The 20,333-nt window shown below is 47.4% G+C and overlaps 1 protein-coding gene across 2 annotated transcripts in view; it reads left to right on the plus strand.

Annotated features, from left to right (window-relative positions):
* The window catches only part of LOC135920167 (transient-receptor-potential-like protein), a 211,262-nt gene that overhangs the window by 148,366 nt on the left and 42,563 nt on the right, over positions 1-20,333 (plus strand). For both annotated transcript variants that reach the window (XM_065454312.2, XM_065454313.2), the window contains 3 exons: positions 8,380-9,159; positions 12,261-12,616; positions 15,726-15,921. In XM_065454312.2, coding sequence (XP_065310384.2) covers positions 8,380-9,159; positions 12,261-12,616; positions 15,726-15,921 — 1,332 coding nt within the window. The remainder of the gene's footprint in view (positions 1-8,379; positions 9,160-12,260; positions 12,617-15,725; positions 15,922-20,333) is intronic.

Genomic DNA, 20,333 nt, shown 5'->3' on the forward strand with positions numbered 1-20,333 from the left:
AACCAGCCCTTGACGATTAATGAAGAACTACAAAGCAGAAGCAGAAAATTAACAACAAAAAGTACATTGAAACCAAATAAAAAGAAAATGCGGTGTATGTCGGCTTTTTTTAACAGTCACGATACATACTGGCAGACATAATTTTCAAGCAGGGGAAGAAAATTGTTGGATGAGCAAATTATATCTCTAATCAATGAATTATAATCTCTGATTGTACGTGGAAATAACGAATACCCGAATCTGTCAGTGTGGAACCTATATTTCGTTCTATGTTTAGGATGTTTAGTTCTAGGGTTTCGCCGTTCAGCGAAAGATACTAACGTACGACTGTTTAGTTTGTAACCGCCATTGAGGAGGTGAAATAGAAACTTAAGGCGTCAGAATTTAGCACGCTTACAAATTGCCGGGAAACAAGCTTTCTTAAGGTGTTCTTTCGTTGAATCATTACGGTTTTATTTATTGCAAAGGAATCTTATGGCTTTTCTCTGTATTCTACGTGTTTTATGCACTATTTGGTATGGGGGAACCAACAGGCGATGCCATATTCTAGTACAGGATGAACGAATGAAGTGTAGGTTAGTATATTATTGTCATGTGAGGCATATCTTAAAGAGAGTTTAAGCGAACAAAGTGTTGAAAATGCCTTGGAAGATATGTGTGACACATGTTTGTCACATTTCAAATAAGGTTATAGAACAATGCCCAAGTATTTGTAGTCATCGACAATTTTTAATTTCTGCTGTTCAATCGTGTAGTTGAATTCTAGTGTAGTGGATCTTCCTTTCTGCTTACTCTCATAAAACAGTCTTGTCTAAATTAACCTTCATTTGCCATGCCTGACACCAATTTGCCATTTGCGCATGTTCGTAATTTAGTTTTACTTGATCATTATGGTTCCTAATCTCCCTATATATGATACAATCGTCTGCAAACATGCGCACTTTTGATTTAATGTTATCTTCCATGTCATTGATATACAGTAAAATATAATTGGCGCTAAGACTGTCCCTTGTGTTAATCCGGATGACACCTCTGTCCAATCGAATTGCTGACGTTCGATTTCAACTAATTGCTGTCGACATGAAAGATAAGCTTTTATCCAGTTTATTACACTGCCAGGTCGGACAGTATGTTGTAGTTTGCGCAGGAGTTCAGGATGGCGTACCCGGTCCAAGGCCTTTGATCGATCTATATATATTATATCAGTCTACCCGCGGTTATCAATTGTTAGAGCGAGATAATGAAAAGTTTGTATCAACTGCGTAACCGTCAACCATCCTTTTCTAAAACCATGTTAGCCGTTGTTAAGCAAGTTATTATCTTCCGCAAAGGTCCCTATGTGTTTTAGTATGGTATGTTCGAGAATTTTGCAAGATGTGCCAGTTATTGAATTAATAGGTAATTTGATGGATTTGTTGCGTCACCTTTTTTGAACATCGGGGACAATCATTGCTGTTTTCCAGTTTTCTGGCACGTCAGACGATTCTAGAGATTGCTTAAAAATCTGCACCACAAGCTCTAGATCACCGAGTATGTTGCCGGCTCCACTCAGCTGATGGCATATATCTGGTGAAGTTCCGCTTTCTTGAGTTAAAACACTTATTAAACTGATTTGCTCTCTGGAAAGCATCCTTAGGCGGCAAATTGCATTGCTTAGGTGTGTTCGCGTTAAGATATCTCCAAAATTTCTGAGGAGCCGCTTTTTTTTTTATGTTGCTAAGCGTTACGTTCATGTACGTACGTTTTGCCCCTTTTATCGCTGCTCTCAACACATGCGCCAAGTACGCGGGTGTTTTCTTATTTGTCCCCGTCGATATGCAGCCGCCGTAGCCGGGATTCGATCCCGCGACCTAGAGCTTAGCAGCCCGACACCATAGCCGCTAAGCAACCACGGCGGGTGATGATCAAGGCGCACCGGAATGGAAACCTGAGCGTGACTGCACAGACGCTGTCGCGCAGCCCGGGAATCGTCCGCGAGCGCGTTTGCAGCCCATTGGAAGCTCGTCGGTGTGGACGCAATGGGGCACGACATAGAAGGCCGGCAGGAAAAGGGCCTGGGCACCGAGCGCCCAATATGTGGGCGTCGAACACGGACCACTTCCTATTTGTGTGCTCAGGCGCTGTAGCGTAAGGCTATTCCAATCTGCTTTTTTTTAATCCGATACTGTCACTATGGCCATCCACGATTGGTCAAACATATTTCAGGTAACTCGCACAAAGCCTATCTGTCGCGCGACGTGACGAAAAGCGCGCAAGTTACACACCTGATATGAGGTGTACACAGTGATCGTGCGTGATAATTAGGCCGAGCAAGAAAGAAGAGGATTTCTAATTCGACGCCTTTTCTTTTCGCCATTAGCCCTCCACTATCGGTCTAAATTTTTCGGCCTGCGCTCACTTCGCTTTTCTGTCAATGCGACGTCACAAAACTGCGAAAACTCACCACGTCAAAGTGACGTGTGCGCACTAAGAAGCGGTAATATGCCGAAAAAAACTGATTTTTTTTTTAATAGCCGAAGACTGGTCTTTTGCGATCGCAATAAGAGTTCGTTGCCCACCGATCGATCTGACACTGGCTACTCGGTGCTGCCAGGGAGAATGAATTTCTCTGCTTATAATAAAAATGTTGCGTGACAATATAACGTTTTAGAGCCCTTTAGTCACGCATACGACATCGCTCTGCCAACTTTTCTTCGCGGAGGATATGTTTTAGCTGCAATTTTACCAGACACCGAGAGCTAAGCAAGGAGAATCGGGCCAATCGCCACCCTCCTCATCCGGCTATCTACTTTCACTGCGAAGGTCCGGCCCCACCGAAACCCTCTCCACTTCTGCATATTCCTCCTCTCTGGTCAGTAAATCAGGAAAGAAAAAAACCTGTCGAGTAAAGCAATGCTATTCGTTTTGAAAGCAAACAAAAGCGACCTCCTGTAAACGAGGAGAGCGTTTTATTGGCCTCTGCAAACAACTGCGAGTCACTGCCCGATGTTTACGTCGATGGTTACGTAAATTTTACGTAAGGACATTATAATAAAAACAGATTAGAATAGTTTTACCTTATAGAGCCCCTATTGTGAAAAATAGGCTGGAGCTCTACCGTATATTTCGCAATTTAAGCCTCTGTCGTGATGTTAACTTCCACTGCATGGTGTAGAACCGCGTAAGCCACACTGTACGAAGAACCCCACGTGGTCCAACTTCGTCAGCCGGAAGCTGTAATAGATTTCTTTGAAAAAATATTGTTTAGAAACGAGGCTTTGCAAAAAACTAATCTGGCACACCGAAACATCTTTATAAACACAACTTGACTGGATCGCGATACGTGTGCTAGCATAAAGAACAAAAGCAAATGAACGAAAACGCTACCGCCTGGGTCTTAGCGGACAGTGGGTGAGAGTGCCAGCCCTGACGCACTTCCATGTTTGTGCAAGAGAGTCTGCCCCCGAGCTGCGTTTCCGCCGCCATGCATAAACGCTGCACGAATAGCGAAGGCATCAAGAGCGAACACATCGCTGTTGCGTACCACGTACACAAAACCTGCAGAGTCTGTGGACAAAGGCTGCTGGCAACCCAACATTGGAGGTTTTCAAAAGTGCTTATGAAGTCGATTACCCTTGGCCTCCGTTCTCGTCTAGGGCTTGCGAAACTTCAGAAGGAAATAACATTTATTAGTTCCACAGGAACTAAGACCCCACTCTAGGCAGCCTCGGTAGGCTGGGGCCTCCTAGCCCCGCGAATTAATTATGTGCTGCACCAGAAGTTGCCACCACACTTTTTGTCCGCATTTCCCGAGGAAATGGTCAGGTGAATAAGGGAAGAATGAGCTATACCAATTAGTAAGAGATTATGCAAGTGGCTGGCGTCTTCTAAGAATTTAGGCCAAGTTACCCTTGTGGCGCACGCCGTACCGTCTCAGCGGTGGCCTACGACTTTCCGAATAAGCTGTCTAGCGTGGGCAATGGTCGTCACTGCAAGCGTCATGCCAGCCGACAGCATCCCAGCATCTTGGCACGGAGCTGCCGATGTCAGCAAGAGCCGCTGAAGTTGGCGACATGGAATTTGGTGATCGATATACCAAGGCATCTAGTTGCCGATTGAAGAGGAGGCTCTGCAGGGCTTCGTGTACGGCCGAGTCTGGCTTCAGTGAGCGACTCACTCAAGAAAGGTACACCATGGCCTACGTGTCAGTACCGATATCGTCAAGAATATCAGCAGGCGACGTTTAACCGCCTGCCTCAACAGAAATGCCCTGGGCAAGTCAGAGAGATCCGAATCGATCCAAAAAGAAACATACTAACTACTAATGTTTCAACGCAAACTATTCTATACATTCTCAAGAACGTGTCAGTTCTTGGAAACATACCAAAGCGGTAATTTGTCGCACATGACAGCAACAGAAGTGCTGGGGTTACATCTGACGTGGGCACAGAAATAAATGACAACCTCGCGACGCCTATTGTGTCACCTCTCCGCATTACGGGATTTTTTTTTTGTCGATCTAAATGTGTAAAGCTCGACTTCAAAGGGCACAAATCACTAACGCATGCGAAAGCAGGATACATCAGACATTCGCTTCGTCCGTACATTCCTCGGCCGTTGCTGTGCCGCAAATGTGTCAAAAGTTGGGGCACCAGAGTGCTGTTTGTACGGGCAAGACAGCATATCCTTGGTGTGGCGGTGACCATGAGGACCCAAACTGGGTCATAAACATCCTAAGGTACCCTAAATGCAGCGGACCCTATGAGACAACATCGAAGGATTGACCTAAAATGAAAACTGAACGAACAATATCAAAGAATATTGTTAGAAACTGTACAGGGGACACATAATAATTATACAAATGATCAGTGGCGTCCTCATTGTCACATAAGGACAGATGGCGAATAAAAATGGGATTTTGGGACGCTGCACTTGTGAACCGTGTCTGGTGCTACCAGCTGCGCCGACAGTGCCTTCGATGGCTTTGCTATAGCCAGCGGAGCGTCTTGACAGAAACCATTCTACTCGAAGGGAGGCAGCAACCACAGCACCCTGTCCAAGAAAGCGCTCGCAGAAGCGCAGTGAGTACAGCAACGGGCCAAAGATGGTCTGTAATACCTGAAGAACCCTCACAAACGACTGTGAATTGTCAAGCATGTGATCCAAATTCAGACGCGACACCTATACCGAAGAAAAAAGATTCCACCGTGTGGCTTAAGACCTCCCCGCTTTCGTACGTCTGGAGCTCTGCCCCGCTCAGCCAACCACCGCACCAGACTATAAACTTACCCCATGCCATCTGGAACAACGTCACCGTACATCCCCTACCTCGCAACATGTACCCAGTGCACCACGCCCAGTGAAGAGAGGCCCGGGCCCGGGCCATACACAAGCAATAAGGGAGTCAAACCTCTACAGCCTACACGGACGCGGTGTCTTACCCCAGACGTGCAGCCACAACAGTCACCGTAATCGTCAACAAAGAACATCAGGGCAGCATTTCACTCCCCCGAAACAATTCCCTCTAATCCGAGGAAGTGGCCATAGCCCTCGCGCTCTTCTAAACAGAGGCTGAAGTTACAGGGACCGACTCTCAACAGGTGTGGTGCAGCATCATTGGCGGCAAAATTCATGCCAATACTTTCAAAATCATCAATCAAAAGCCGCGAACAACATCAGTCATGATCATCGATGCGCCAGTTCATCACGGCATTCCTGACAACAAGGTTGCCAACCACGTTGCTCGAGGTTTGACCCACCGAGCCTATGCCGAGGAATCTGAACCCGAGCGCGTGGACCCTGTAGTCTCGTACCAAGACACCACACAACATTACAAGCTAACCTGCAGAACATACGCACCCTCACGAAAGTCACTACCTAGAGAGCAGGAGCGATTCCTCCGAACTCTGCAAGACATTCCCCGATCCAACCAGAAATCACCTCATAGCCCCTACACAATTCTCTCCGCAATGCCGCTTCTGCCTGCGCAGAACCCGGGTTCCTCAGGTACATAGTAGGGGGTTTCAGACAGGTGGTATTACATCATCCGAACCTTTATCAGACCAACGAGCTTTGGGAGAGTGCCTTAGCCACCTTCGACCTCGAGGATAAGCAACGGCTGATTGCGAGGGCCCAGGACGCCACCCGATCTCAAGGTATTCTGGAATGAGGATGCCTATCGAGAGCTTCATTTATGGAAAAACATGTTCATTGTCTCTCTCTCTGTCTCTCTCTCCACTGTGTGGTCTTCTTTGCCGTCACTGAAGCCATCACAAGCTAATTCAAGACTGGCGGACAAAGATTGTATTGTGTGGCTTTCGCTGCCGTCACAAAATATTAGTAAAGAAGCGCAGGCCTTGTACAACTGACCTGAATCTTCGTCTTCGGATCAACAAGTCAAGGACCCCCCGTAGTTGCTCAGTGGCTACGGTGTTGGGCTGCTGAGCACGAGGTCGCGGGATTGAATTCTGGCCACGGCGGCCGCATTTCGATGGGGCCGAAATGCGAGAGCACCCGTGGATACTTAGATTTAGGTGCACGTTAAAAAACTCCAGGTGGTCGAAATTTCCGGAGTCCTCCACTACGGCGTGCCTCATAATCAGAAAGTGGTTTTGGCACGTGAAACGCCATAATTTGTAACAAGTCAAGGTTATGTTCAGACAGTTGATTAGCACCTCGCGAATCCTGCTCGCCGGCGTCAAACACCTGTGGTTCAGACATCGCCTCAAATTTTTAAATCCTCGAACCAGTGCTTGCTTCCATATAAAAGCGCCACACGCGGTCTTTTCTATAACAGTGCAAAGAGCTCGTGCAACTCTTCGTGGTTCCGGGTATATTTGTATAATGTGTTTGCGTGTGGGAGACACGTATGGACATACGGACGCCATATAACTTGGTATTTGTCTGCAATAAGCTGAAGACAGCGTGTTTAGGGCGTCTGCAAGAACTGTGCACCGTGTGGGTACCGTGAATTACACTGATTCCTTTGCTTTATCTTTCCGCTGTTCTTCCCGTCTTTATCTCCCCTTATCCTTCGGCCAGTGCAGGGTAGCAAACTCCGGTTAACCTCCCCGCCTTTGCCACCCCATCTCTCTCTCTCTCTCTCTCTCTCTCTCTCTCTCTCTCTCTCTCTCTCTCTACTAGCATGCATTGTAGTATTGCATCGTCACCTCATGTTTCCCTCTTTCGCTCCTGATCTGTCCCTAACCCTTTACCGCAGTTGTAGAGTAGCACGCTAGAGACAAGCTTCTCCGGCCGACATCTCCACCTTTATCGTTAAACTCTCTCTCTCTCTCTCTCTCAGGGGAAGTGGTACACTCCTCACAGCTGCTGCGAGGCTTGTTTGCTGATAGCTTTGAACGAATTGCGTTTTTCAGTCAGTCAGTCAGTCAGTTTTTATTTGCAGGAAAATCACATCATCCTGCGGGTGGCAGAGACTAAAGGCATGGTTGCCTGACGAGGTCTCTGCCCCCGTAACAAAAGGAACAGTGTACAGCAGTACAGCCGAGATCTGGTACAAAAAAGAGAAGCGGCTTTACAAATAGTACACGCATACATCCTACATCATACATACATCATACATGAAAGCATCATCATTTGAAAGCAGAGGTCGCAGGGAACTCACACAGTGTGCTTCTCGGAGGGATAGGCTCCGTAAGGTTTACAGATGGGGATCATGGCTCACTGTTAATATAATGTCTATAGTGTTAAATTCTAAGTAACTTCTTGAGTTTGATGCGTCAAAACCCCGATTTGATCATGAGACACGTGGTAGTGGGGGACTCTGGATCAATTTTCACTATCATGGGGTTCTTTAACGTGCACCTAAATTAAGTACACGGGTGTTTTTCCATTTTTCTCCATAGAAATGCGGCCGCCTCATCCGGGATCGTAACTGTGACCTCTAGCTCAGCAGCAAAACGTCATAGCCACTAAATGGGCATAGTATGGTGTCAGTAACATGTTCGTTTGTGCTTTTATATGATTGTGGCGTCCTCTGTTGAGTGATTGTAGGATGTTCTGCGGAAAAGCGTTGATTTACCCCTGCGCTACATTTAAAATCTGCTGCCTGGCTTTGCGCTGCATCTTCACTCTTATATTAATCATGTAAAGCGGAGTGCCGCTCTCATCAGCGGATGACAAGTTCATCGCTCGACAGCATCTGAGCAAAGCGAAGGAGGGCCCCTTAGCAAGAACGAAGGAAAGGGATAATCAGTCTCGGTGACCCGCTGGCCGTGCTCACTTACTTGCAGCGCCATTTGCCGCAGTATTCCTTGTCAGTGATCGTGCACTCGCGAAATCCCCAATGTGAATTAGCCATAAGTGTCATGCCGCAGCAGGGCCGATAGTTCGGGCTGAAGCGAGCCGTGGCTTGACGACCCATGCTCCTCTGTCGCGCAGCTTTCGTGGGAGCTGGGCAGGCTGGCCCAGCGCGAGAACGAGTTCAAGGAGATCTACCTGGAGCTGAGCAACCAGTGCAAGAAGTACTCGTGCGAGCTGCTCGACCTGTGTCGCAGCAGCGAGGAAGTGATCGCCGTGCTCAACAAGCGCACCAGCCCCGAGCTGCTCGACGACTCGGACGACGAAGAGGAGGTGGAGGTCGCCCCCGAGGAGTACTGCATATCCGGCGGCCCCTACCAGATGGCGCCTCGGGGCCTCACGCTGTCGCGTCTCAAGATGGCACTCAAGTACGACCAGAAGCAGTTCGTGGCGCACCCGAACTGCCAGCAGCTGCTCACCTCCATCTGGTACCAGGGGCTGCCCGTGTGGCGGCGCCGCAACGCCCTGAGCAAGACGTGCCTGTGCGCGGGGCTCATCATGCTGCTGCCGCTCATCGCGTGCTACTACCTGGCCTTCCCGCGGTCCCGCTTCAGCCGCGTGGTGCGCTCGCCCTTCATGAAGTTCATCTACCACAGCGCCTCCTTCGGCTGCTTCCTGCTGCTGCTCATCCTCGCCTCGACGGGCACCGACCGCGCCCGCCAGAACATCCGGGGCCCCGCGCCTTCGCCCGTCGAGTGGCTCATCCTCTTCTGGGTCACCGGCATGGTGTGGGCCGAGTGCAAGCAGCTCTGGGAGGAAGGCCTCAAGGCGTACGTCTGTCAGTGGTGGAACTGGCTCGACTTCATCATGCTCTCGCTCTACTTGACCACCGGCTCGCTGCGCGCTGTCGCCTACTTCCAGGTGCGTCTCTTTGCCGCAGTTCTCTTGGTCGGCCAATGGCGCTTGCGAACGCCAAGCTTTGTGAATTCGGCCCGTCATGCTACAGGTGGTTTAAAACTAGTGCGGATCATTCTGTGCTGGTTTTTAGCGCTTCTGTAATGTCTCTGCTGCCGCCTCTCCTTTCGTCATGTGTTGTACGGTGACCGGCCATGCCAACTCCGTTTCATTTTCTACAGGCTATGGCGTCGACCGGCACACCTCCAAACTGTGGCAGAGTTCGGAGACCTACAAGGATCCACTCAAAGCATAGTATGGAGCAACGGCTGGGCTCTGACTGAAAATGACCAACGTCACACAGGATAGATGACAAAACAAGCGCAGAAGGCAAGAACGCAGACACAGCGCACGTTCTCTGCGTGTTCTTGTCTTGTGGATTATTTTTGTCATCTATCCGGTCTGACGTTGGCTTCTTTTCTGTCAAAACTTTGCTTTGCTGCAAGTTAGAAACTCGCCCAAGCTTCCACATTTGTCGGGATGTAACAGCACCTACCTGATGCGTGGCCTCAAAAGTGTGCTAGCGCCGCCTCCTGGTAGGCGCTCGCTCAGCGCTGCGCAACTTAATGGGCATCGGAGTTGATGTGCTGACAAGCAGGATTGAAGCGCGAGAGGAAGAAGGCAACAATGACACGGACGAGGGCCACTTTTCGAACTAAGTTTCATTCAGCGAGACCCCGGGTGGTATAACGTAAAACTATTCCAATATGTTTTTATTCCAATCTCCTGACGTCAAATTTGCGTTAACCGCCGACGCAAGCATGGGGCGGTCACCCGCAGGGTTGTTTGAAAAAATACTAATCAAATGTTCCCCTCGTTCATAGGAGGTCACTTTTGTTTGCTTGAAAAACAAATAACATTGCCTGCACTGAGCGGCTTGTCTTACCTAATTGGCTCACAAGAGGCGAGGAGCATGCTCAAGTGCAGAGGGATTCGATGGGGCCGAGCCACTGCAGTGAATATCGATAACCGGATGAAGAGGGTGGTGCCGGCGTCTGCGATTGGTCCGCTTTCACCTACTTAGCTTGCAATGGCTCGTCGACAATCGCGGCGGCATGCAACGGAAGCTTAAGAATGACACTAAAACGGATCCTCAGCAAAGAAGAGCTGGCAGAACGAGGTCGTAAACGCGTCGGAAGTTCTCGAAAACGTTACACGGCCACACATAATGTTTTATTACACGCAAATAAACCCATGCTCTCCGGCAGGGGCTAGTAGCCAGTGCCGGAGCGATCGGCGGCAGCCATATTTTATTCCTTTCGGAACGGGGCAGCCTGCGGCTATTCAGAAGAAAATTCAGTTTTGTTCGGCATATTGATGCATCTTTAACGCGCACGCGTCACTTTGACGCGGTAAGTTTTTGCGGTTTTGTGACGTCGCGTGAGAGGCACGTGAAGTGGGTGCAGCCCGAAAACTTTTGATCAATAGCCGAGGGCTAATGGCAAAACGACGTCGAATCAGAAATAACTATTTTTGTTTTGTTCGGTCAAATTATGCATAATCAGTGTGTACACGTGATATCAGATGGGGATGTATCACGGTTTTCGTGACATTGCGTGACAGACAGGGGAAGTGATGGTGGTCCAAAAAAGTTTTTGACCAATCGCGGTGGGCTGATTGCAGAATTGGAATAGAAAAGTTTGGAATAGTTTTAGGGTATAGCGCCCCCCGTCGCGTTTCCCACGTATGATTTGATGCTGCAATGGCGGTAGCCCTTGCCCCTTCTGACCTTTGTTGTGACCACTCGCCCCCTTTCATAGACGTATTTATTATTGCGAGAGCAATTATATGGACACTCCAGGCGCGTTTCTGCCGTCGCCTTGACGTTCTGATAATAAGGACGATAATGCAGCGCGCCGTGTGCTGTACGGGCGAGTGAAAGCGTGCGAGGGTCAGCCGGCGAACGCTGCTCAATCTCGCGTGTGCGAGCGAGGAAGGCGTGCTGGATGCGCGCTCACTCCTGACGCCCGCGAGGCACGGGGGTGAGGCGAGGGAGGGAGTTGCGCGCCCCCGCGGGCCTCATCTTCAAAGCGATCTGCGATGTTCGCAGCGTGCGCGCAGAGCCGGTAGCTTCGTATGCGCTGCGCTTTCGACGTTTCGTTTGCGCTGTAGCGAGAGATGCATGAACGTAAATTCGATCTCTGCTGCTGCCGCGATTGCGCACTCCAGCATTTTCACAGAGTTTCCGAGCTCCTCTAGCGAGATGTGTTCATGTGTACCTGTGCGCGCGTGACACCGGGTTTGTTCATATAATGAAAACACGTTGGCGGGCTAGTTGGTTCGAATCCATGATAGAATTTGTGAGCGCGACTGTACGAGGACGTATATATAGAAAGAAACAGACACACAGAGACAGCGCTGTCTCAGTGTGTCTGTGCGCCTTGACTCATGTACCTGTATTGCGATGCAGGGTGTGTATCCTCTTACAGATTTCTAATATATTGTGAACGCTCTTGAGTTCTTGAATTACTGCTAAGGCGTCAGCGAAAATAGATAAATGCTCCTGAATGTAGACAGCCTAGAGGTATCATCTTGCACATCGTTGTGGATGGCTTGAAGTTTCCTTACTAAAGCGCTGCACATCAAGTTTTTTTGTGCGTGCGTGCGTGCGTGCGTGCGTGTGCGTGTGCGTGTGTGTGTGTGTGTGTGTGTGTGTGTGTGTGTGTGTGTGTGTGTGTGTGTGTGTGTGTGTGTGTGTGTGTGTGTGTGCTGCTTTCCCGTGTTTACATCTTTGTAGGCACGCTCCGTCATTGCATCGTTTCCGGTCAGCTTCTTAGAGGAATACATGCCACAAAAAACACTCTTTGTGATCACACTCTGTCGTTGGCAGACGTAGTGGAGTGCAGAATTAAGCTTTGTATTCAACAAGAAGTATCCACGTATAAACGCTTTTGTGGTCCATGTATGACATAAAAAAGGGATAAAGTGTCCGTTATTCACTTCAGAACCGTCACCTTCTTTTAAAAACCAGAGAAAGCATGACAGCGAGTGAAAGGCGCGCATTCAAATTGTTCTGTAACTTTCGACCATCTACGGCGTTTTCAAGCACCTCCCTCGCCGCGCTGCAGGTACAGAGCGGGCAGTACGGCGCTCGCGTTCTGGACCGGGTCCAGTGGCCGGCCAACGACCCGACGCTCATCTCGGAAGGAGTGTTCGCCATGGCCAACGTGTTCAGCTTCGCGCGCATCATCTACCTGTTCCAGACCAACCCGCACCTGGGTCCGCTACAGATCTCGCTCGGCTGCATGATCGTCGACATCGCCAAGTTCCTCTTCATATTCTTCCTGGTCCTCACTTCTTTCGTGTGTGGACTCAACCAGCTGTACTGGTACTACGACCCCACCATGGGCTTCTGCGAGACCAAGGAAGTAGGCGGCGTAAACATTACATTCAACTGCCACCACAACCCGGACGCTTTCCTCACGTGAGCACCCTTTGTTGTCGTGGCTCTAAACACTCTAAGTTCACTAGATCATGTTATAAGCGATCGGTGCAAAACGTTGTAAGCGCGTTCACGTGGCGTGGTGCATGCGCATGCGTGCCTGCCAAATAGGTAATCGCAAAAAAATGAACATTAGTTTTTGCTGGCTGAATTTGCAGAAGTCTCTGAAAGGGGGCCGAGAACTTTCGGGTGTTTACTGTAACCACCTACCGCCATATTCGATCCTTCTCATCTTTCTTCCTCGGGAGCACTGCTTCATCTTCATCGGTCTCCGTTTCCGACCACGGAATCTTCTCCACTCACTCCGCTCTCCTAGACATCTTGGCCGGGATCCGCCGTGGTTAATTATAGTGGCTATGATGCTGGGCGGCTGAGCACGAGCTCGCGGTATCGAATCCCGACTACGGCGGCCGCGTTTAGTTGGGGGCGAAATGCGAAAACATCTGTGTACTTAGACATAGGTGCACCTAAAAGAACCCCAGCTGGTCGAAATTATTCCGGAGTCCCCCACTACGGCGTGCCTCATAATGAGATCGGTGTTTTTGTACGTCAAACCCCATAATTTATTTATTTATTTATTTATTTATTTACTTATTTATTTATTTTAACATCTTGGTCTAGCTTCAAACACTGCCCTTCTAATTGCTTAAGAACTTTTCCCTTCAGCTGTCAACCATCGCTATTCGATAAGGTTCCATAGCTGGCTTCCTTTCCGTCGCGCATATTCAGTATACTACTTCTGCATACCGGATATTATGTTTAGAACAGAGGTGGGCGAATATAAAATTTTCGAATAGGAATCGAATACGAGTAGTAAGTATCGAACATCGAATAGTCACACAATGACACATATTTAAAACTGGACTATTCCGATACAGTTAGGTAGCACTCGTGCACTGAATACCGCAAAAAAAAAAAAGTCAACTAACTACGAGGCAAAAAACATCGATTTCAAAAATAAAATCACTAATTTGTAATTAAGAAAGTGCATGAATATCCGCTCACCCACTTTTTCAGCCCGTTTGAAAACAAGCGTGCCAAGAATAAATGGCTTCTGTGTGACTTCCAAAAACGAAAGATAAATGCTTGCTGCAAAAAAAAATCAGACGTTGTAGAAAAATAAAAGAAAGTTGTTGAAGCACTTGTATGCCGTAGCTACATGTAAAAGGCTCCGTTGCAAAAGAAAGATCACTGGCTGTTGCATGAACAATAAAACTGCTATATGACTAAATGCCAAATACGCTAAATGACAGAATACAAGCAATAACCACAGGTTGTCATGTTAAATTTAAAGAAGGTTTGCATTACCCATTTTGTTTCTTCATTGCTTCGAAAACTTTTCTCGTTGTTTCACTTCTGATAACTTCCGATACTTTGCTTAGCAGGCAGAGAACAGCACCCATACTTTAACAGTCTGTTATGGCGAGAAATTTCGTATTTGTTTTTTAATATTATAAAATAGCGAATAGTTCCTCTTCAAATACGAATAGTTAGAGTGAAATATTCAGTTCGTATTCGCAACTTCGAATATTCGCCCACCCCTAGTTTAAAGCCCTTCTGTCGGCCGCTGTACACGACGTGAACGTAATACTGGTTAGTTTCCTGTTTGTTCGTTGGTCCTTTTTTTTTCCTTTTTTTCTTCAATGGGAGGCAGCATTCTTTTTATACAGGTACTTAAGTGTCCTAGCCGTGCATCTATTACATTTCTTTGGTTTTTGAAGCAAATTTTGCTCCGAGACTCCCGCATTTCGGAAGACGTCCAGCCTTTGCATCCATATATAAGCTGCTGCTCCTTTGTTAGTCTTATCAACGACCTTCTGATTAACCTTCAGTCCCGAATGCACCTGTGATTTTAAACACGACACACAAACGCGATACTCACTATGTAACTTTCCACGCGGCGTGTGTTTCCTCGTACTTCTCGATCCACCACTGCGGTCAATGTTTCATTATCCTTGTTTCATTGGTTTGCATTTGATTGCCTCTTAATTTATTTATCATAATTATTTACATCTTTAATACATACTCGCCCAGGCACCCTTAATCGTCTACTGTAGATGTTCAGTCTCCCCATACTGTAAACGCTTGATAAGTGGTTTTGTTAAAGACCATGAAGATTGATTTTGTTGCTGTGGAGTTAAAAACCTAGAACTTGGTCTTTCTCTAGAAAGAGACGTCAGCGCTCATGGTAACGTAATAATAAAAGCATATGTGTCATGTTATATATTTTCTCATTCTAATGGTTGTAAAGTTCACTACATTCTTTCTGCACAGCACTTGTGATACACAGGAACATATCTGTGCATTATATTCTTACGATAACCTCAGTGTGTTACGTTTCTCGCTTGTTTCGGTGCCCAAACTCTGCACACTATGGACTCAGTGGACTGGACTCTGGTTCACTGTTCTGTGAAGTCGTGATTGATGCCGCTCTTCTTCAGCACGTTGCTTGTTCGGCTGTGGGGTTAAATCACTAGTCACAAAATTTACCGGCATCTACTCAGTGACCTTGCATACAGGCTTTCGCCCCCCTTTGCCTCGAAAGAAGCAGCAACTTCGGTATTCTTCCACATTATGCAAAATACATAGGTCATCCCTCCGAGGGTGTCGATCGGGGGTGCCATGGATTTCGACTTGTACCTCTATGCCGCTAGATGTGACGTGTATTCATCTAGTGATCCATTGCCGCGGCAAAATGTAACTCTGTAATCTCGCCAGTGTCTCAGCATCCAATCCTCTCGGACAAGAGGCCGGAATTCAAGGAATGTTCCCTTCTTCTTTCCTGTCTCTCTTTCTCTTTTTCTGCAACCAAAAACTTTTGTTGGCTTCGCAATTCGAAAACGACCACCACAACGTGAAGCCGTCGCACTTCCTAGAATGTTTACAGAAACTTACATCCGTACGGTCACAAGTGCGATCACGCTAGACGGTGACTTCTTCAGCTTCTCGTGAGCAATGCTCAGGCAGGGTCGAAGGCAACTTTTACGCGTATATAATTAAGGCACGCTACATATAGTAACAAAAGTATGTTAGTGAAATCGCAGCAAAGATGGTCCTTCTTTTTATTTATTTTTTCTTCTCGTGCTTTCAGGATCGACGCCAGCTACACGTCGCTGCTGTGGTCCCTGTTCGGCGTGATTCCCATCAAGGACATCAGCGCGCGCAAGGACCAGCCCTTCACCAAGTGGGTGGGCCATGCCCTGCTGGGCGCCTACATGATCATGGCCATGACCGTCATGATCAACATGCTCATCGCCATGATGAGCCGATCATTCCAGGACATCGAGGTACGTGGGCGGCCCCCTCTGGCGATCGGTGCCCAACGCAGCAGCCAATGTCGTCATACATTGCGATTCGGCACGTCATACATTTCGTGCATGGCTTCTTGTTCACACCGGCGGTATTTCGCCGTTAACGTAATTACATTCTTATTACTTAGAACTCCTATGAATGCGCTAAACAGGACTTCTCCAACTGAAAGTTGACGGCGCAGTAAACTAAGGTCTCTCTCTCTCTCTCTCTCTCTCTCTCTCTCTCTCTCTCTCTCTCTCTCTCTCTCTCTCTCTCTCTCTCTTTTTTTTTCTTTTTTTTTGTGGGGGAGGTTAAATAAAGGTGACATATGACATGTTTGACATTCAATAATCCTCTTTTTCTGGAATACGACTGTCTAAACATAAAGGATTTGAGCGAGTTAAAATCGTGAGATGCTCAACTTAGCGTTAGTGGGCTATATTGTTCTGGATTTGCAATACTTACAACAGCATGTTTACAACTGCCGGTGCGAGAAAAAGAAATAGCGCACCAGGATTTTATTTCATGTCGTCGTTTCTGTAAATGCCACGATGCCACCTCTGGTATATGTACGATCGCGTTTACACTGGCAGCCTCTGTCAGCCGTGCCTGGTGCTGCACCACCGCCCGGTCACGGGCACGTGCAAGAACCGTCGGCCGGGCTTCCCTGCCTACTTAGCTCCGTCGCTTCCCTTTCGTAGGGTAGCAAACAGCATCTGGTTGACCTCGTTACCTTTCCCTTCTCATCCTCCCCGTCCAGTGGGAAAAGACCCTTTCCAAGCATAGATTTTTCTATCACACTACGTTTACTACAGATAAAAGTTGCCTTTGGCCGCTGCCGTTCATTCATCGCGGGATCATGATTGAGATTTTCCTGGGATTCGGCGTCGCTCTGGTGACAAATCACGTGTCAGCCTCTTCAGTGCGGACTTTCAGTTTGAAAGTTTGACCATTCCCCGTGGACTTCGTAAAAGTGGCGTTCAACTTTGTAGACAACATAATAAATTCAAATAAATACTCTAGTAGTAAACGTTGGTCTATCGCGCACAAAATGCAGCTGTAATAATAAAGTACTTATTACATACCTGCAAGGTCTCCGAACGTTTCGTGGAGTTTATTAAATTGGACTCGCTTTACGTTTTTAAAAAAATTATGGGGTTTTACGTATACCAAAGCAACTTTCTGATTATGAGGCACGCCGTCGTGGAGGACTCCGGAAATTTTGACCGCCTGGGGTTCTTTAACGCGCACCTAAATTTAAGTACGCGGGTGTTTTAGCATTTCGCCCGCATCGACATGCGGCCGCCGTGGCCTTTTACGATTTTAAAATGTGTCGTCAGATTTTACGAATTCCGTTCGAAAGAACTCACAGGTCCTGCGTGCTCCAGGCAGCACAGTCACAGCGTAAGCTGGAGGAGCGGCTACATATGAGCTTCATTTTCGGCACTACGCACTACAGGTCTTCGCGTCGTTTCACGAGAGCGATCTGAACTGTCGGCCCGGCGTCAACGGCGAGCTGCGGCTTGCCCCGCTCTCTGCACAGCGGCCTGCTGAGCCCGACGTTTCCTGGTTGCAGCCGCGCGCGTAGCTCTAGGAATCGGCTCCTTAGGTTCGTACCTTGCGAGGAGGCGCCGTAATGTGCACCGGAGAGTAAACACAGGTATCCAGACTACGTGGCGCACATGTCACATGCTTTGACCCGTGGCACGGTACGTTGCTGTTGATGATGGTGATGATAATGATGACATCCGCTTCGAAACGGCGTGGTGACGAATAGTCACCTAGCCTGCTATATCCATGGCCAGCTGCACACAGCACGCAACTGCTATGTGCAGCTGCTACGTATCGGGACACCTTGTGGAATATAACGGAACTGCAATGCAAAGTTTGTACGTATCGACGCTACGCGGCACGCATGTCAAATGGCACATTACGATGGTAATGATGATTGACGGTGGTTAATTAATGGCGTCCCCTTTGAAACTCGGCGGTGACATAGTCGCATAGCCAGCATGATTTAATCAAGTACGCAGTGTATACTTTTTCTAGCATTCTTGTATACATCTCCTCAAACCTTCTTAAACTGCCTTGTACCGCTACATGTGTATCTGCTACATGGCGTTCTACCTCCTGTAACAATATGCAAGTGCAATGCAATATGTGCACGTATCGACGCTATCCGGTGCGCATAGCGCAGAGAATGGAGAAAGATCTGAAGAAAGTTGACAACCAAGTACACGGTAATTTAAACTGTATATACTAGACAACGAAGAGCGATCAGAGAGAAAGTGAGAGAAACAGAGACAGTTAGCTGGATGCAAAGAACGCAAACAAAAAGGACCACGGAGATTTACAAGAATGAGAACAAAGAAATTAGAAGGTAAAACTTGTACGATAACACAAAGGGCAGTGCCTTGCTATATTTGAGGCTCGAGCCGGTATCCTGACGACAAAAACATATCAGAGCTAATGTTTTCTACAAGATGATGCATGTCTATGCTGCGGCAAAAATCCGGAGACCACTCAGCACATCCTAATGGAATGCGAAGAGAGTCATCCAGTAAGAACCGTAGATAACGTACACCTTCTAGAAGCGCTTGGCTTTAAAGTGGACGAAAGCGTCAACCAGTCAGCAATACAGATTAGAAAGAGACGTTTAGAGTATCGGTGAAAAAAAAAAGGCAGGGAAGAGATTGATACGACCGGATCTCTTACAGTCATGGCAAGCGGTACAAGGTAGATTCTGAAGGAAAGAAAGAAGAGTAAGGAAATTTATACAAAAATTCTCGATAAGAAACGTGTATAGAATACCTGATTAAATCAAGCAGGCCTAGGTGACTATTTTTCACCACCCCGTTTCAAAGGGGATGCCATTAAATAAACATCTTCATCGTCGTGTCTTCTCGCGCACTAGGACGCGCTTATACAGAATTTTCCCGTCCGCTGCAAGCTAGCTCGCGCTGGCGTTACTCACTGGTAGAGCAGCTGACTTCCACCCAGTGGGCCCGGCTTCGATCCTCGACGGCGACCGGGTCTCTTGCTTTTTTCTCATTCTCGGCGACAGCTGCTACGGACACCGGCGGCGGCGGACACTATCGCTACCCGAAACGGCTGTGGGAACGAGCCCATGACAGCACTGTGAAAAAGCTTCGATTGTCTGTCTCCGAACTTTTCATTCGAATAGGCTAAAGTATCATGGTGAAGTCTGATGGTGAAAAGACGCAAGAGGGGTACGCATTGCTTCCAACAAGTTTATACAAACAAGTACCCAAAGTAGGAGAAATCTGCAACGGCGATGTTGTTGACGAAAATCAGTCTTTGTGTGTGTGTGTGTGTGTGTATATATATATATATATATATATATATATATATATATATCGAGCATGCCGCTCTTATACCTAATATCGCACCAGCACGATTAACAGATGAAGACGTGTTATCTGTAGAAGTATAAAGAAAGGAGCAACGCAAGATAGGGGGGAATTGCTGCATAAGTTGCCATATGTGAGTAAAACTCCAAGCACTAAACAGATAACACGATCGAATTTTACATTAATGTGAATGACATGCAAAAAAGGGGTAAAGATCTTCATTGAACCAGGAGACTAGTATTAAAGAAACATCGAAGCTCTGATCATTGCTGTGGCCAATCGCACGAAGCATCCACATGAACAGGACAATGTTACGGATAGTCGAAGAAGCGTGTATCAAGGTTTACAAAATTCGTTATTGATGAAATCTGCAAGAATAATGTTAAGGGCAAAGTCGTCATCGACCTATAAGTAGCACGAAGCTACGAAGAAAGCCCATACGGGAACCTTAAAAGTAAAGCTTTGCCGTCGAAAAAAGATTCGCCCTGGTTGTGGTGTCGTACCTGGCCTCTTTTCAACCTACCCAGTGAGCTACGCTAGCAGATGCAAATTACTTCGGCGGTGTCCTCTTTAGCAAACGCCAGCGTTATTTATTCCCACTGTTGGGCTCATAAAAGGCGCGCGTATCAGGGGAAAGTAATGTACAGTAAGCGAATAACTTTTAACGAAAAAGTTGCAGTTTCTCCCGAAAGACGAAGCAGCTATTGCGATGGCAAATTAGTAGATAGCTATACGGAGTAAGGATAGTAGTTTTATCGTCCGTATAAACTTGTAAGCATTCGCTTACTAAATTAACGTAATGAGTAAACGCGACTGAACGAGGACGTAGAAAGAAACAGACACACAGAGACAGCGAGTCTGTTCTTTTTTCTACGTCCTCGTTCAGTCGCGCTTACCCATTCTATCGTGGAATGAAGCCAACTATAGCCCGCCAATGTGTTTTAACTAAATTAACAAGCACGGTGTCGCGCTCGCACAGGTAAGCATGAACGCATCTCGCTCCATGAGCGCGGAAACTCGCTGTCAAATGGCTGGAG

The sequence above is a fragment of the Dermacentor albipictus genome, chromosome 3 (genome assembly GCF_038994185.2).
Source record: "Dermacentor albipictus isolate Rhodes 1998 colony chromosome 3, USDA_Dalb.pri_finalv2, whole genome shotgun sequence".
Taxonomy (NCBI): domain Eukaryota; kingdom Metazoa; phylum Arthropoda; class Arachnida; order Ixodida; family Ixodidae; genus Dermacentor; species Dermacentor albipictus.